The 15954-nt window shown below is 35.6% G+C and overlaps 1 protein-coding gene and 1 long non-coding RNA gene across 3 annotated transcripts in view; one reads left to right on the plus strand and one right to left on the minus strand.

Annotated features, from left to right (window-relative positions):
• The window catches only part of WDPCP (WD repeat containing planar cell polarity effector), a 173843-nt gene that overhangs the window by 18195 nt on the left and 139694 nt on the right, over positions 1 to 15954 (plus strand). For both annotated transcript variants that reach the window (XM_026668428.2, XM_026668429.2), the window contains exons 2-4: positions 12689 to 12771; positions 13359 to 13403; positions 14466 to 14516. In XM_026668428.2, coding sequence (XP_026524213.2) covers positions 12711 to 12771; positions 13359 to 13403; positions 14466 to 14516 — 157 coding nt within the window. In that variant the 5' untranslated portion in view covers positions 12689 to 12710. The remainder of the gene's footprint in view (positions 1 to 12688; positions 12772 to 13358; positions 13404 to 14465; positions 14517 to 15954) is intronic.
• LOC148133057 (uncharacterized) overlaps positions 1 to 15954 on the minus strand; it is an 80080-nt gene that overhangs the window by 5613 nt on the left and 58513 nt on the right. The gene's annotated exons all lie outside the window — the stretch shown is intronic.

The raw sequence follows: 15954 nt of genomic DNA on the forward strand, positions 1-15954 counted from the left end.
TTTTGCTATATAAGGTTTCAACAGAAGCACCAAGGTCTCATTCACCAAGGTCTCTAGGTTTTGCCTAAAGTCATATTATTGCAAATAATCCCATATATATCATCATGGTAAAAAGGAGAGATTTAAGGTTTACACTTTATATATGCAATAAAAACATGACTATTTATTTAAATGCAGAAGTATGAATATAAATGTAGAAAATATGCCTATTCATGTAATTCTATAAAGTAGGGCAACAGATAATGTAAAGATATTCGAAAGTCTTCAGTGAAGTTTGTTTTGAATTGAATCTTACATAAAATTGAATTTAATATAGACAGACAGAACTTTATTTCAGTCATTGGCCAAAGAAATTCAAACAATGAAATGAACACAAAACTATCCTCTAACAAGAACTATTAACAACCATTTGTGGGCAAATAATGCAGCAAAATTTTACTACTTTTAGAAAAATAAATTTATCTTTATTATTTAACACTTAGTGCACAGAAAATATTAGAGTGCCCTGGAAATGTAAATAAAAGTTGTAATCTATAGGGACATTTGCCATGGCAAATGTCCCTATAGAATTGACAGTACAGAAAAACATGGGCTGGGCTTTGTATGATCCCCATATCACAGGGACAGTATGGGGTTTCATATGGGGTTTCACTATATTTCCGTTCTAGGACAATTGTAGGAAATCAAACTAAGGATAAAGCTTTCCTAAATTTGGGGAATGTAGAATTTAATGTATCTTTTGCTAAATTATTTTTATATTTATATAATTATAAATATAAAATATAGAGACAACTGGTAATCATGGCTTAAGACCTCCCTCTTGAGTTGAAAATTAAAAGTATAAGATTATGTCAAACACAGGAAGAAACTATTAGCATACCAAATTATTTCTGACTCTTGTTTATTTGGAAAAAGTGTTAATTGGATAATGAATATTCTAAATGTTTATACACTTCTTTTAAAGGCTGAATTCCTTGATAAAATAGTCTTTATTTCAATATGGAAGGAAGCCATTTCTGTGCCAGTAACTACTATAAATCCATTAAGATATGTAATGACAGGAATGAAACAAATTAATTCAGAACAGATACAAGTATAACAAATGTGCTAATAAATACTTGGATAGTAAGACTAAGGGTAACCCTAGTTTTCCAATCTGTACAAAAACTGAGTATTTCAAGTTGTGTATGGTCATCATGTCTTGCTGTGTGTGCTAATCTGATCACTATAGAATAAAGATGGTAAACTCAGCAACCTCTGCACACTATTTTTCAGACTGCAGAGTTCCTCAACATTGTGCTGCTAAATTTGAGCAATATATGGTGACTTTTCGTGGTGTGATATGTTCTGCCACATAAATCTCAAAATAAGAATTGGGAGGCTTAATACATTTATTTCTTGCCGTACAAGTGTGCCAAATTCATAATGACTTTTCACATAAAGTTTTTGGAGCTCCCTTACTGGAAGCCAACAATCTCTTCATGTTGACTGTAATGTATGAGGTGGTTCTTAATAATGTCTTTTGTAATAGTTAGCTTGCTGTTTAAGAATCATGAAAAGGTATGCCTATAATGATAGACTAGAAGATAAATACATAAAGACTGGAGTGAAATGTAGAGTGTCATGGAATGAATGGAAATAGCATTTGTAGTACACTGTCATCGCTTATGCCAGGGGCAAGGGCTGGCTGAATATTTTGAAAGAAAAAATATTTTCATTTCAATTTTGTAAAGTATTTCAGTTTGCCGGATATACTTTTTTCAATAATATCTGCCTAGGGAAGTGCCTTGATACTACTAGCACCATGCAAATCCATTATGAGTTATTAGATAGCATATCTTACAACCAAGTATTTACATAGAAAAATAATGATTTAAAATGTTCAGTTTTAAATAAATAAGGGTTATAACTTCCAAAAAATGTACCAGATAATTAAATGTACCAGATAATTTCAATGCATACATTGAAAACAAAAATAATATTGATCCCATATTTACATTTACAATTAAACTAGTACCTATTTATTTTTCATAATTATTTGAATTATTAAGGTCATTGATCAAATCATTCATCAAAGTCTTTTTCTGCTTATTTATAGAAGGACACACTGGATTATTTCATTGTACATGCAACAAATTATATTAAATCATGAACCATTTAAGTGAGGATATTTGACTTCAATAAACTTAAACTGACTTTGTATCTACAACTTTTCTATGGCAATATTCTAAACCGAAAATAACACGATATAACATAATATTTACTGTCTGAAAACATTAACTTGTAACTACTAGTTGCTGAGAATTAATTATAATACTTAAAAAATTTCTTCTGAACTGAGGGCATTTCACATTTCTATACTTGACTGTATGATTGGATATCATTATTCTAGTTGGAATCATTCATCTGCTTTCAAATATTCACACATTTTTAATTTTTTTGGCAAATTAAAAAAAATAAAATTTTAATCTTACCTTGTTAAATCTCTAGTAATCTTTATTGTGTTTTCTTTGACATATTTATTTTAACCTTATGAAATTATTTTTTTGGGAAAAAAACCCTAGCTTCCAAAATCAGTTTAAACAAACTGACTTCATTAATATAGTAAGTGGCATTCACTGGTAACCATATTATCTGAAATTTATTGAAGTTTATTGTGCTTATTATAACTCTTGTTTCATATATGAATTAAAAGGTGGCTTTCAAAATCATGCTAGAACGATCATTAATATTTATTTTTTAAAAAACAAGTAGAATATGGAATAAATTTTTAGTATTCAAGAAAGGAGAAAATCAGTTTGTTTTTTCATATCTATGTAATATCTGAATAAAAGGTATTGTTTTTGGGATATTACCCATTAGACTGAAAAATTGGAAGCTTACTTGCTTTCAGTGTCTTTGTATCAAATGTATTCTCAGAATTTTGACGGGTTTCATAATTTGCTTTCAGATATTATTAAATCTTATACTAGATGTATGTCCACACACAGTAACATCAGAATAATGAGAGATTAGGATTTATTATTCAAGTGAAATAATGACTCCCTACAATTTTAATAATTTTGGTGTTGTTACATATGTGAATGTCTTAAAACTCAATGCGCTATTGCTATAACATGACCACTTGTAATTTCAAAAGATAGGTCTTATATCCAGGCTTCTTTAAAATGTGAAGAATTAATTCAGTGAAGCATGAAACAACTTCTTAGTAAATGGAAATAAGTTTACAGTATGTGATTTTCATGCCACTATTCTTAGGTAATCAGATAATGTTTTTCTCCCCAGTGGTTATTATACAACTCATGGTTGGTTTTTTGTGACAATAAAAGTTTCAGTGTAACTTTCCAATCATATTATATACTGGCTTATTTATCCCTCTGTTTGTGATATACAATATATTTGTAAAATGATACCTTTGGGAACATTTAGCATTTTAAAATACTACTATGCCATTAACATAGATTCCTCTGATGTTTTCTTCTTGAATATATAAATGATATGAGGAGAAAACCTTTGCACTCTCTTAATATGGTCAATACAGCTAAACTAAACATAATCTACTGATAAATTATGGATCATGCCCCTACCCCAACTTTTCAGGATTAGTTTCTATCCAGAAATTCTCATACGGAGAATTAAAAAGGCATTCACATTACAATATACCAGAGGGAGAAACAAGATAGTTGTTTTTTTTAAGTTTCTTTTACATTCTTCCCTTTCAGTGTACTTTAGAACACTGTGTAGGGGGGAAAAGCTAGTTTAAAGTGAGTTTAGCACAAGAAATGAACAGGTGAGAAAAGAACATATATTTTAGTTATTATAATGGTGTTTAAAATAACAAACAACCAGAATTAAATAAAATTAAACATTGGTGACCTTCAGCTCTGCCTAAAAACAACAGCCCTTCCTCAAATGTCTCAGAAATGCTTTTCCAAAAGGCAACTGGACTTTCTTGCTTTTTTCTTTGAAAATGTTTCATTTCTCATCCAAGAAGCAAAATGTTTTCCAAGAAAAAAAAACCAAGAAAGTCTACTTGCCTTTTGGAAAGGCACCTTTCAGACAACTGTGACCTGGATGATTGAGAATCTTCATAGACATTCTTCCTCAAAGAGGATTTTTTAATGTCATCCTTTCTTTCACTTTCCTTCCATTAATTAAATCATTTTTACCTATTACATCCACTTATAACCTCAGTATTGGATTTTTTCTCTCTGCACAATTCCTTTTTTCAACAATTTTATTAAGAATTATATAAAATGGATGAAATACAAAAATTAATACCAAAAATATTTTAAAAAAGAAAGCATGGAACCCCCACCCCCCAAAAGATAGTAAGAAAAAAAAACTTTCTCTTTTATCCCCAGCAAACATATTCAACATTAACAGCTTATTACTGTCTCTTAAAATATGACCAGATACATTTTTATCTCATACCTCATCCCATTTTCTATGAACTCCTTTCTAAATCTTCAATTCTTCTTATTAATCAACAAAGGTCCAGTAAAATTAACAAAATTTACAAAAAATTATAAAATGTATTAACAAAAATTAACAAAAATATGTAACAATATAAGTATATAATCCCCCTTTTCGTTTAGTCTAAATCCCCCTCTCATCCCTCTCTTAACAATTAAACATTGCGTGCACAAATAAAAACAAAAACTAGTAAACATTACCAGAAATAATAACCCCTTCTTTGCACAGTTCCATTCAACAGTTTTGTCTCAATTTTAATGGTATACCTTGCCAAATCTATATTTTTCTTCTGCATATATTTCTTTCTGCTTTCTCCATAGTTCTGTTAAAGCTGATTTTTTGAAAATGTATTCATTTGCTTTAACTCACATCTTCTCTTCATGTCCTCCCCACATGTTGGTTTCCAAAACTTTAAATTCCTTAAATTAGCCTGTTCCAGGGATATTATGTTCCTTATCTTCTTGAATATATCATATGGGTACATTCTAATGATTATTTAAAACATGTTCGTTCGTATGCCATTTAAGATCTACTTATCTTGTTTTTTTTATCTTCTACTTATCCTAGCATGTCTTGTTTAATGTTGTCTTGGATCCAAAATAACTAGTCAGAAGTAGGAACTGTATCACTGAAAAACAAATCCAGCTGACCCTGTTAATATGACCAATGGTGAGGGATGCTGGAAGAGGCAGCAACATGATAAATTCCTCCATAATTCCACCAGAGATGGGGGAGCCCTGCCATTTTCACTAACTCACCGCTGCACAAGATACTATTGGAATTTTTAGGAAGTATCAAAAGCTGTGAGCAAAGAGAGGTATAGGAACACTTAACCACAGGCAAACTGTTCATTGTTCCTAGGTTCAAAGTCTAACCTTCTAAGCATGAGAGAGAAGCTTATAGGGCAGACAATGTAGCCTTTGTTGGTGTTTTAGAAATAAATAACAGTTATAGATGAAAATAATTTCCTGTCTCAATGATTTAAAACCAGAAAAAGCATGTAGAATCTGATTTAGTGAGAATAGAATAGAATAGAATAGAATAGAATAGAATAGAATAGAATAGAATAGAGTAGAATAGAATAGAATACTTTATTGGCCAAGTATGATTGGACACACAAGGAATTTTCTTGATGTAAATACTCTCAGTATACATAAAAGAAAATATAGATTCGTCAGGAGTCGAGAATCATAAGGTACGACACTTAATGATAGTCATAGGGTACAATAAGCAATCATACTAGGAAACAGTCAATATAAATCATAAGTATACAAGCGACAAAGTTACAGTCATACAGTCACAAGTGGGACGGGATGAGTGATGACAAGATTTAAAAGTAATAGTAGTGCAGACTTTGTAATAGTTGAACAGGGTTGAGGGAATTATTTGTTTAGCAGAGTGATGGCTTTCGGGGAAAAACTGTTCTTGTGTCATTCTGGTGTGCAATGCTCTATAGCGTCGTTTTGAGGGAAGGAGTTGAAACAGTTTATGTCCGGGATGTGAGGGGTCTGTAAATATTTTCACAGCCCTCTTTTTGACTTGTGCAGCATACAGGTCCTCGATTGAAGGCAGGTTGATAGTAACTGTTTTTTCTGCAGTCCTAATTACTCTCTGAAGTCTGTCTGTCCTGTTGGGTTTCAGAACCAAACCAGACAGTTATAGAGGTGCAATTGATAGACTCAATCATTCCTCTGTAGAACTGGATCAGCAGCTCCTTGGGCAGTTTGAGCTTCCTGAGTTGGCGCAGAAAGAACATTCTTTGTTGTGCTTTTTTGATGATGTTTTTGATGTTAGGTGTTCATTTTAGATCATGTGATATAGTAGAACCTAGAAATTTGAAGGTCTCTACTGTTGATACTGTGTTGTCTAGTATTGTAAGAGGTGGTAGTATGGGAGGGTTTCTTCTAAAGTCTACCACCATTTCTACGGTTTTGAGTGTGTTCAGTTTCAGATTGTTCCAGTTATACCACGAGGCAAGTTGTATAACCTCCTGTCTGTTTGCGGAGTTGTCGTTGTCACTGTTGTGTCATCAGCAAACTTCAGTATTTTAAGAGATGGATCGTTTGAGATGCAGTCATTGGTATATAGGGAGAAGAGAAGTGGAGAAAGCACACAGCCTTGGGGGGGGGGCTGTGCTGATTGTACAGGTATCGGATGTGATTCTGCCTAGCTTCACCTGTTGCTTCCTGTCTGTTAGGAAGCTTATGATCCACTTACAAGTGTGTTCAGGTACCACTAGTTGGTTTAATTTACTTAGAAGAGTGTCTGGAATGATGATATTGAATGTTGAACTGAAGTCTACAAAGAAGACCCTTGGGTAGGTGTTTGGAGATTCAAGGTGTTGTAGGATGTAATGCAGAGCCATGTTAACAGCGTCATCTGTTGATCTATTTGCTCAGTATGCAAACTGCATGGGATCTAACAGCAGACCCGTGATGGTTTTCAGATGGGACAGCACAAGTCTTTCAAAGATTTTAATAACTACAGATGTTAGAGCAACTGGTCTGTAGTCATTCAGTTCCTTGATGGAGGGCTTCTTTGGCACTGGGATGATAGTAGAGCATTTGAAGCAGGAAGGAACATAGCACATCTCTAGTGATCTATTGAAGATTCAGGTGAAGAGGGGGGCCAATTGGTCAGCACAGACTTTTAAGCAAGAAGGAGTTATCTTGTCTGGCCCCTGGTGTTTTTCCTGGCTTTTGTACGTGTAATAGATCTTGCACTTCCTTTTCTGTGATTGTCAGAAAAATGTCCCGAGAGACAGGACAGATCAAACATTTTGGGGGTGTGTGCGTTAGGAAGTCCAATTGTAACCCTGACCTAATAGTGCTGAGCACCCAGGCGTCCGTCGTTGACTCCTCCCATTTGGAGGCAAAGAAGGCTAGGCGACCTCTGATGGGTGGGGAGAACGAGGGATTACTTAGAGCGACGGAAGAAATGACCCCCTCCCCCCCAAAAAGGACCGTTTACCAGTAGAAGGTTGTTGCCTGCCAGATGCTTCCGCCCGTTGGTCTTGAAGTTGGGAGTACGGCCTGTGAGAGCGGGGGAAGTGAGATGAGGTCTCCACTCGGAAGGCAGGAGGGCGATAAGGAGCAGGGCGATAAGGAGCAGGGCGATAAGGAGCAGGGCGATAGTCAGCTTTCTTCTCAGAGGAAGAGAGAATTTTACGTTTATCTCTGGTTTCGATGAGATAAGGTTCCAGAGCATCGCCAAAAAGCTTAGCGCCTGCGAATGAAACTGAAGCCAGGTTCCATTTTCGGCGTGACTCCGCCTGCCAATTTTGGAGCCATAAAAGTCTTCTTGTTGCTACAGAAGATGCCATGGCCTTGGATGCAAATTTGGCGGAATTGAGAGTGGCATCCGCAGTGAATTCCGCCGCTGCAATAATCTTATTAAGGTCTTGGTGAGACCGAAGGTCAGAAGCAGGCAATCTATTCTGGAGTTGGCGCAGCCACCGTATGGATGCCCTCGTGAAAAAGGATGCTGCTGTTGAAGCCCGAACAGCCCAAGCAGCGGCCTGGTGATTGCGCTTGAGGGTCTGTTCGGAACGTTTATCATCCAGTTTCAGGATATCTTCTGGCTCCGTGGGAGTGCCAGAAGATGAGAACGAGGCCAGAACCAGAATGTCAACAGAAGGCACTGCCAGGGCATTGTCCAGAGCTGCGCTGAAATTGTAGAAACGCTTATCCAGAGAAGATGGGCGAGGACCTGCTGAAGGAGAAGCGCACCGTTCCTTGACCATGTCCAGGAACAAAATGGGAGAAGGCAAAACCTCTGCATGCACTACAGGCTTGGAGAACAGCGAATCCCCTTGGCTAGAGGGATATCCTTGTGGCTTGGGAGCCACTTCCTCTGGCGACAGCCTGGCAGTGACCAAGGCCTTGCTGAGTAATGGCCTGAAGAGAGTAGGTTTGAAGACCAATGCAGAGGATGTCTGCTCTGGGCGAGAATCCTCTTCCTTGAAAGATTTTGGTCAAAAATCTCACCCTCTTCACGCTCTGAATGAGAAGAGTAACTGTGTTCAGATGGTGAAGGCCTTCCTTCCTTATCAACCTCCTCCTATTCTGGTAGAGAAGAATGGACCCTGAGGTCCTGGGGCCTGTGTAAATCAGTATGATGAGGCAAGGCCTGAACCCTTTCCAGAGGTTGAAGAATTTGCTTGAAGCCTTCAGCCAATCCCTGCCTAATGGCTGATGAGACAACATCTTGGATATCCCCTGGTCTATGCTCAAAGGTAGAGGCAGAAGGCCGAAGGCCCACTGCTGTGGGAGTGAAGGTGGCTTCAGGCCTAGATTGAGGAGAGGTTCGAGGCCTGGAGGGAGGGGGAGGATCATAGGGCACATAAGCCTGTTGGAAATAAGGCCCAGATCTGCTTAGATCCTGAGGATCTGATTGTACAGCAAGAGCCTCAGGAGGCCAGGATGGAGGATGGAAAGGCTCATAGATAACTTCTCCTCCCCTGGGAGGGCTTGGTTGGGGACCATGAGTATCACCTGAAACATGCTGTAGTTGCACTCCCTTCTGTTGAATAGTTCTGTTGAACTGCCTCTCTAGAGCTGCATGTCTGCGCTTCTCTGCCCTCAATTCAGCCTGAGTTGCCTTCTTAGGGGCTAGAGCCTTAGCTTTGATTTTAGCAGCCACCTCCCTCTGGACTGGTTGGGTGCATTGCCTACGTCTTTTTCTCTTATTGGGCTTAAGAGACTGTTCCACTGGGGGGGAAAGCTCTGCCAGAGCCTTATCTTGCTCCATTTGTAAAATAAAGGCTCTTGCGTTGGAAAGAAGCTGTTTAGAAATCTTTCTATTAAGCCCCTTAGGGTATAAATGGCCCCCGGGCTTACAAAATGGCCGCTCACCTCGTGGTGGAAGGCTTGAATCCAAGATGGCCACTGACTACAGGAAACAGGCTCCAAGATCGAAGAATTGCTCATTAGGCTATACAGAGCCCCGAGTGAAGTCAGCAAGGGAAAACGGAGCAACCAGCCACATGATCAGCTGGCTTGTGCTCTTATCAGTTTGCTGATCATTTTTATGCTCGCTCCAAACCGCAAACGTGGGGAAGGTCTACAGATGCTGCCCAGCTTGCCTGCACAGAGCTCTGTAACGCTGCTCCCAACGTTGCAGGAGAGAGAGCCCTGCTCTCCTGGAAGAGCAGCTGCCCTGGGAGCTGCTTGAAGCGAGGAAAAAAGTACTGAAGATCGCAGGTGAGTGCTATCTAACAGAACGCTTTCAGAGACACAGCTACTGACTGAAAGGAGCTGAGTCAAAAGCTGGGGTCTCTCCTTGGGGCTGGCTTTTATATCTTAGTACAGACTCAGCTAAATGACGTCATAGGAAGGAGTCAACCCATCCTGGGCTCTCAATGCAGCATGGAGGAGAACTTAAGGCTCTTTCACAAGAACCACACCCATACAGTATGTACCATGCAGTGTAGCTCCTGCTAAACTTCCTTTAGCCTATTTTTGACTGGTGAAAGGATGTTTGTCTTTTAAGTTCTTTGAGATTCTCTAAATCTTCTCCTTATTTTTAATTTTAAGATCATGAAAATACATTTTAATGGAATATGAGGGAGAGGGGTATCCATTGCTCCCCAAAACATAAAAGTGAAGAAAATATCATTGTGAAAAATAAATGATATTAATTCCATCATTTACATCACAGGATTAATAATATGGTAATATTTACTAAAACAGGCTAAGATTATAAGACAAGAATTCAAGCAAATATTCTATTTTGAAATGCAAAATCTATATATAAGCAATATAAAATGGCAAAATCTGATTTGTGTGTGGTTTTTTTCTTGTCAATGATGCTAGAAACATGTTTTCTATGAAAGTAGATCTATCTTCATTTGTTGATTGTTTTGGAAATGTTCACTAGACATCCTGTCAAAATGAGAACCAGCTCTCAACCTGGTCATTTATGAAGAGGAAATAAAAAATACAGATTGGAGACAGATTAATTATCCTGCAGAAAAACTAAGTAGTCACTAAGAGCTAACACCAGATGGCACATAATCAAATGACAGAAGTAAACTGATTTGTAAAGATCAGCTTTGACTCAACACTTACATGGAACAAAAGGGAACTCAACTTATTTCAAGGAACATAGCGTTACTCCTATAACATGACTAGATTCAATTTTGGTAAATACCAACTTTATCCTTTCTTAGTAAAGAATATATTCATACATTTAGCAAAATTCAGTTCATTCTTTTGACTCCTTGTGTAGAATTTGTGGACACTTTGCTTCTTTTTAGAAGGATGGCCAAACAGTTGCTGTGCTTGGAAAATTATTTTTGTAGTTTTGGTCATTGTCAGGTGCTGAAATTCAATCCCTGGTATCTTTGCAAAGTATCTCAGATTAAAAGTAGAATTTAACATATAGTAAGAAACACACCATTATTTCCACAATATGTATAGATTCAAAATTTTAAATCTTAAATTATTCAATTTGTAATGTTTTATTACATTGATTAAATTATGCACTCCCCAGTGCCCCTCTGAGTGAGATGGACAGTTAAGAAGTTTGATATATAAATAAAATAAATATATAAGTTTGCTAAATGCCAACTTTCTCACACTTCTTCCAGGACAACCATTCTAGAACTGTACCAGGGTTCACCTGTTCACTATTATCCAGTTGATTCAGATGAAAAGCTTGCAAGCCATCAATATGTGATTTGCAGAAATCATAAGAAAAAACTGGATACTTGTCTTTAACTATAGTTTTTCAAATGTCATTTATAAAGTCATACAACCTGTCTTATACTACATAGTTTTTGTTTCTTCAGTTTGTCTGCAGTGGTTTTAGGAGCAGAATTGAGTTCAGTGGGAGCCATGCCTAGCAGCATGTTATGAATGGATGGAGTTCACATTGAAGACCCTTAAGATCTAAAAATTTTCACTTGGGGCAATGCATAAGTATATAATTATGCATGTGAATTGACAGATGATTATTTGAAAAACAGCTATTTAGTTATTTTTTCACTGCAGAGAGTAAATATTTTAATATTTGCTTAGTAGGTTCACCAGTGAGCAAGACATCAAGATGGTATAACAGAATACTGAAATTCTTATCTAACATTTCTTGTTACTAAAAATTATCATCTCAATAAACTATATAAGCTTCCTTTTATAGAAAGACTAAACTAAGTACTTTCTTCTATGTTTGATAATTACATAAATATATAAATACTATTAAGTATTCAGAGAGCAGAGATATGAAAAAATAAGTGGATTTTTCAATGGGTCTTAAGATGGTTTTAACGTAAGATTATTGTCACTTTTTTCTGTGAACACACTGGCACACATGAAAAATGAAATTCTGATGCCAACTCTCTAAAGAAAATAAATATATACTCATACTCATACACGTACATGTACACACATATACATATGCTACACACACATACACATTACATACATACATACATATACATACATATATATATATATATATATATATATATATATATATATATATATATATATATATATACATAATATATAAATCATAGTCCATTTTGAATACATAGTGGGGAAAAATCTTGAGAGTTAACAAGATTGATACTATAAGGTACAAAACTATTACAGAATCTAGTTCTGATTCGGATACCATAAAGACTCCTCCTAGAAAGTAACAAAAGTAAATAGCTTTTATAAGTTATTTTGTGCATTTAAAAAATTGTGTGAAACATGTCCTTTCAAGGAATTATACAACATCCTGATATTATTTCTTGGCTGTTTGCTGGATTTCAGATCATGGCTGCTTTTTTTCCTTCACCTTAAATGTCCTTCAATCATATTTGCATTCTATAAGCATCAACACCATCATCTACTCAAAAAGCAATTGCTAGTCTTTTATGTAAATTATTACTCTGCAGCTTTACTGCCAAGATTTATGGCAGTATGTTACATTCAAGCACTCCTTTTCAACAACACCTGATTTCAGAGAGCTACATACAATATCTGCTAATACCTGGCATTCTCTCCTTTTCTCCTATTTGCATTCCTTACATAACCCCAAGTCTCCTGCGGCGAGTCTCCAAATCTCGAGCAGATTTGGGAACATAGAGAAGTGGCAAACCTGAATCATCTGTTCTGTTGGGGAGGGAAGCAACTAAATACAACTTAGAAATTATACAAGTTGTACAATGATAAAGAAATTTTATTATTTTTCATCTTACCATTGTTTCCATCTCTTTTTGCTCTAGAATTAAGTGCATACTGTTATAGATGACTGTCTTTCTCTCTGAAATGCACCTCTGGTCGGTGAAAAGCATCTTATATGTTGAAGGTAAAACATATTATATTTTCCTTCAATTTTTAAAGAAACTTACCAAACCATGTTAATATTAAGTTTAATGTGGTGCATTGCGCTTAGTTTCCAGATTCATACAGTGTACAAAATTTTGTTATTCATTCTCTAACAAGTGACAGCATTCATTATCGGACCAACAGTATCTGAACAAAAAATTGTGATTTTTAACTTGATTTTCTAACTGTTTAAAACTTTGCAGGAAAGAATACTTACCTGTAAAAAGTTTGAGCTGAAAGTGAGGTAGATTGTCAGACTTCCTTGCTACTTATTTCAGAGAGGATAATATCCCAATTATATAACATGAATCAAATGTCTATCAGACTATTTAATATGATACAGTAGATAGTCTTTGTTATGTACTGTATTGTAATTGCAGTAAAGATTTTTTTCAAGTATTTACATGTACAGTATGTATGTGTATCTACATTATGTCTATAAGAAATTGTCATGCATTTGTGCCTGGCAATTTGCATTATATTTGTGTCACTGCATGTTTTATTTTACCATGATGAGCAAAGAAATTTAAGTGCCATAATTATGGATGTATTTCCTTAATTATCTAGACAAAGATATTGGTGTCTATCAGTACCATGAAAAGAAGGAACCAGGTAAAGTTTTGACATTTATAATAAAAGTTATAATAAGACTATAGTTAAAAATTCAGCATTTCAGAAATTGTATGTTTTTTATTTTATGTTTACATATTTGTGTAGTTTATTTTCAACAATGGGTAATTTGGTCATTAAGTTTATTTTATTCCAACATATATAATGTTTGGTAAATCATATAATATTTAAATCTACATTTTTTGTTGTAATTTCTTAAGATTGTCCATCTTCTTTGTATTTCCACTTCTCTTTCCTGTCCTGTTTTTATAGTATGGCATCTTATTTGCTGATGAGATTTCAGATATTTCTATAATTTTCTACTTTTGACAAAGATCTTGTCCAGTTGTGGATTTTTTTCCTCATGGACCAAAACTATTCCCAATTACTTCGTTCTGCCACTAGTTAGCCATTAATTCATCCTACTTTTAAACTTTTTTTTTTTCAACAAAAAAGTATATACTTAAGAAGTTTTAAATTTCTTGTATAAAAATATAAAGTACAATATATTAAATTGGTCGAGCCTGTTACATTTTATTTGTTGAAGATCCAGTAGAGGGCATTGTAAATTCATGGGAAAGCACTGATGTTGGTCTCCTGGATCCTCCTTTACTGATATTTGAAATGGGCATTTCAGAGTGAATGATCAATTTTCTTTATCTGATTAAACTTTTTAATCCTAGAAGATTCATGATGGGCCAAAAGGTCTTTTCAGCTAGAATGACTTCCTGTTTGGTCCTTATTAAAGTGGTAGTTTGTTTGAGCATTCTATGCTGCCTCCACAAGCAGCACAGACTGGTTCTGGTTTGGATTCGGTTGTTAAGTTAATTAGAATAAAACTTGTTTAGTATCATTGTGTCTGTTGAAATTGCTTCCATTTTACAACAAATTTAGTTTACCAAAGAAGGAAAAATGTTAATTTTTTTACCAATCAAATATTTATTAAATTTATAGACCAGCATTGTTTTTCCCTGTGAAATATCTCTACTTTTCCAAAATACAAAACAGCAGCTTGCTGGCAATAGAAATTAAGATAGTTCAACTTTCTTTTTCTTCTTCTTGTAGAGCCACAAATGAAAGTTGGTTATTTATATGAGAAACAACAATTAGCAGAATGTAAGAGTGTTTTCTGTTTTCTTGTTACTGCAAATAAATGTACAAATGTGTAAATGTATGTTTTTCTTTGCTTTTTAAAATCATATATACTGTAGAACTAGTTTTCTAAATGAGAGGCTGCTTTGTAAGAGAAATAGCAACTTGTCCCAGAGATAGACTTACTGTTTTTTGCACGTTTTTTGGACTATAGCTCTTACTGTTCTCATTCATTACAGCCAGGTTGGTGGAAACTAGTAATCCAAAACATGTGGAAAAGTTGCAAATAGAATATTTGTTTTTTTCCTATTGAACCTCATGAAGGAGGTAGGTAGAGAATGGAAGAACTATTACAAAAGAAAACATTAAGCTCTGTCCTGTTTCTCTCAAACTACAACCTCCATGACTGATAGTGATTCTTTCACTTCACATAGTGTGTGGATCCTCAACAGTCTTTCTTAAGATGAACTCATTCAATGGACTGATTCCACTTGGGAGAGAGCATCCTGAAGAAACATGGGTGCTGAGATAAGCTGGGCTTTAAAAGTTAAAACTAATGTCTTAAATTGAATCTAGGACCCTATTGGAAGCCAAGCAGCAATCAAATCAAAACTGTAATGCTACTAAACTGGTTCCTCCATTGTTAAGCAATCCACTGCTTACAAAGGAAATTTAATTAGGATCTCCAGAACTTTCATGGCCTTTATCATATTAATACCTCATCTCAAATTGACAGATAGGTAGTTTCAGATAGAAGTTAAACAGCATGAGAAAGAGGAATGAACGCTGTGTCATTCCAGATTGTTTTTGTTGCGTGCGCATTGGATAGAATTGTTTTGTTCAGGAAGTAGTAGAATTACCATAATTTTCCCAGTTCCAATTATTTTTAAGTGGCTCAAATGAATGCCATGTTTAATGAAACTGAATGCCACTGAGACATCTAATAGGGCCAGAAATAGTACACTCCCTCTACTTCCCAACAGAGATTGCCAAACAGGACAACCATTGCTATTTCCATCCAATGCCTGGGCCTGAATCCTTATTGGAAAGGAAACAGCCCATTTGTTTCCTTTAGAATCTTCATAGCGGAATTCCTACCACCTTGCCCATAATGTTTCCATGATAGGAAACAGAGATTAGAGATTGGATGGAGTTTATCCAGCAAGGATGGGTGAAGAAATGACTGTTTCTGGAGAAGTTGAATCACTGCCTGGTTCAAAGAGAAAACAGTCACCACCTGTATCCACTGATCTGTACACATCCCAGATAGCTGCCTGAAATGAGAGGCACAGATTCTTCAATCTTTCTCAGAGTAGATGATCTTGTAAAATACAGACTAAATCAGTTTGCAAGACATTGCTCAAGTACCATTTAACTTTGAGAAATTTGAGTGGTTTTATCTGAAACTCCTGCAAAAATATCACAGTAGTCTGCAGGAAGTTCTCCCCATCTCAGAGAGAGC

This window comes from Notechis scutatus, chromosome 1 (genome assembly GCF_049901735.1).
Source record: "Notechis scutatus isolate UNSWTSFEM ecotype Mainland chromosome 1, rNotScu1.2, whole genome shotgun sequence".
NCBI lineage: Eukaryota > Metazoa > Chordata > Lepidosauria > Squamata > Elapidae > Notechis > Notechis scutatus.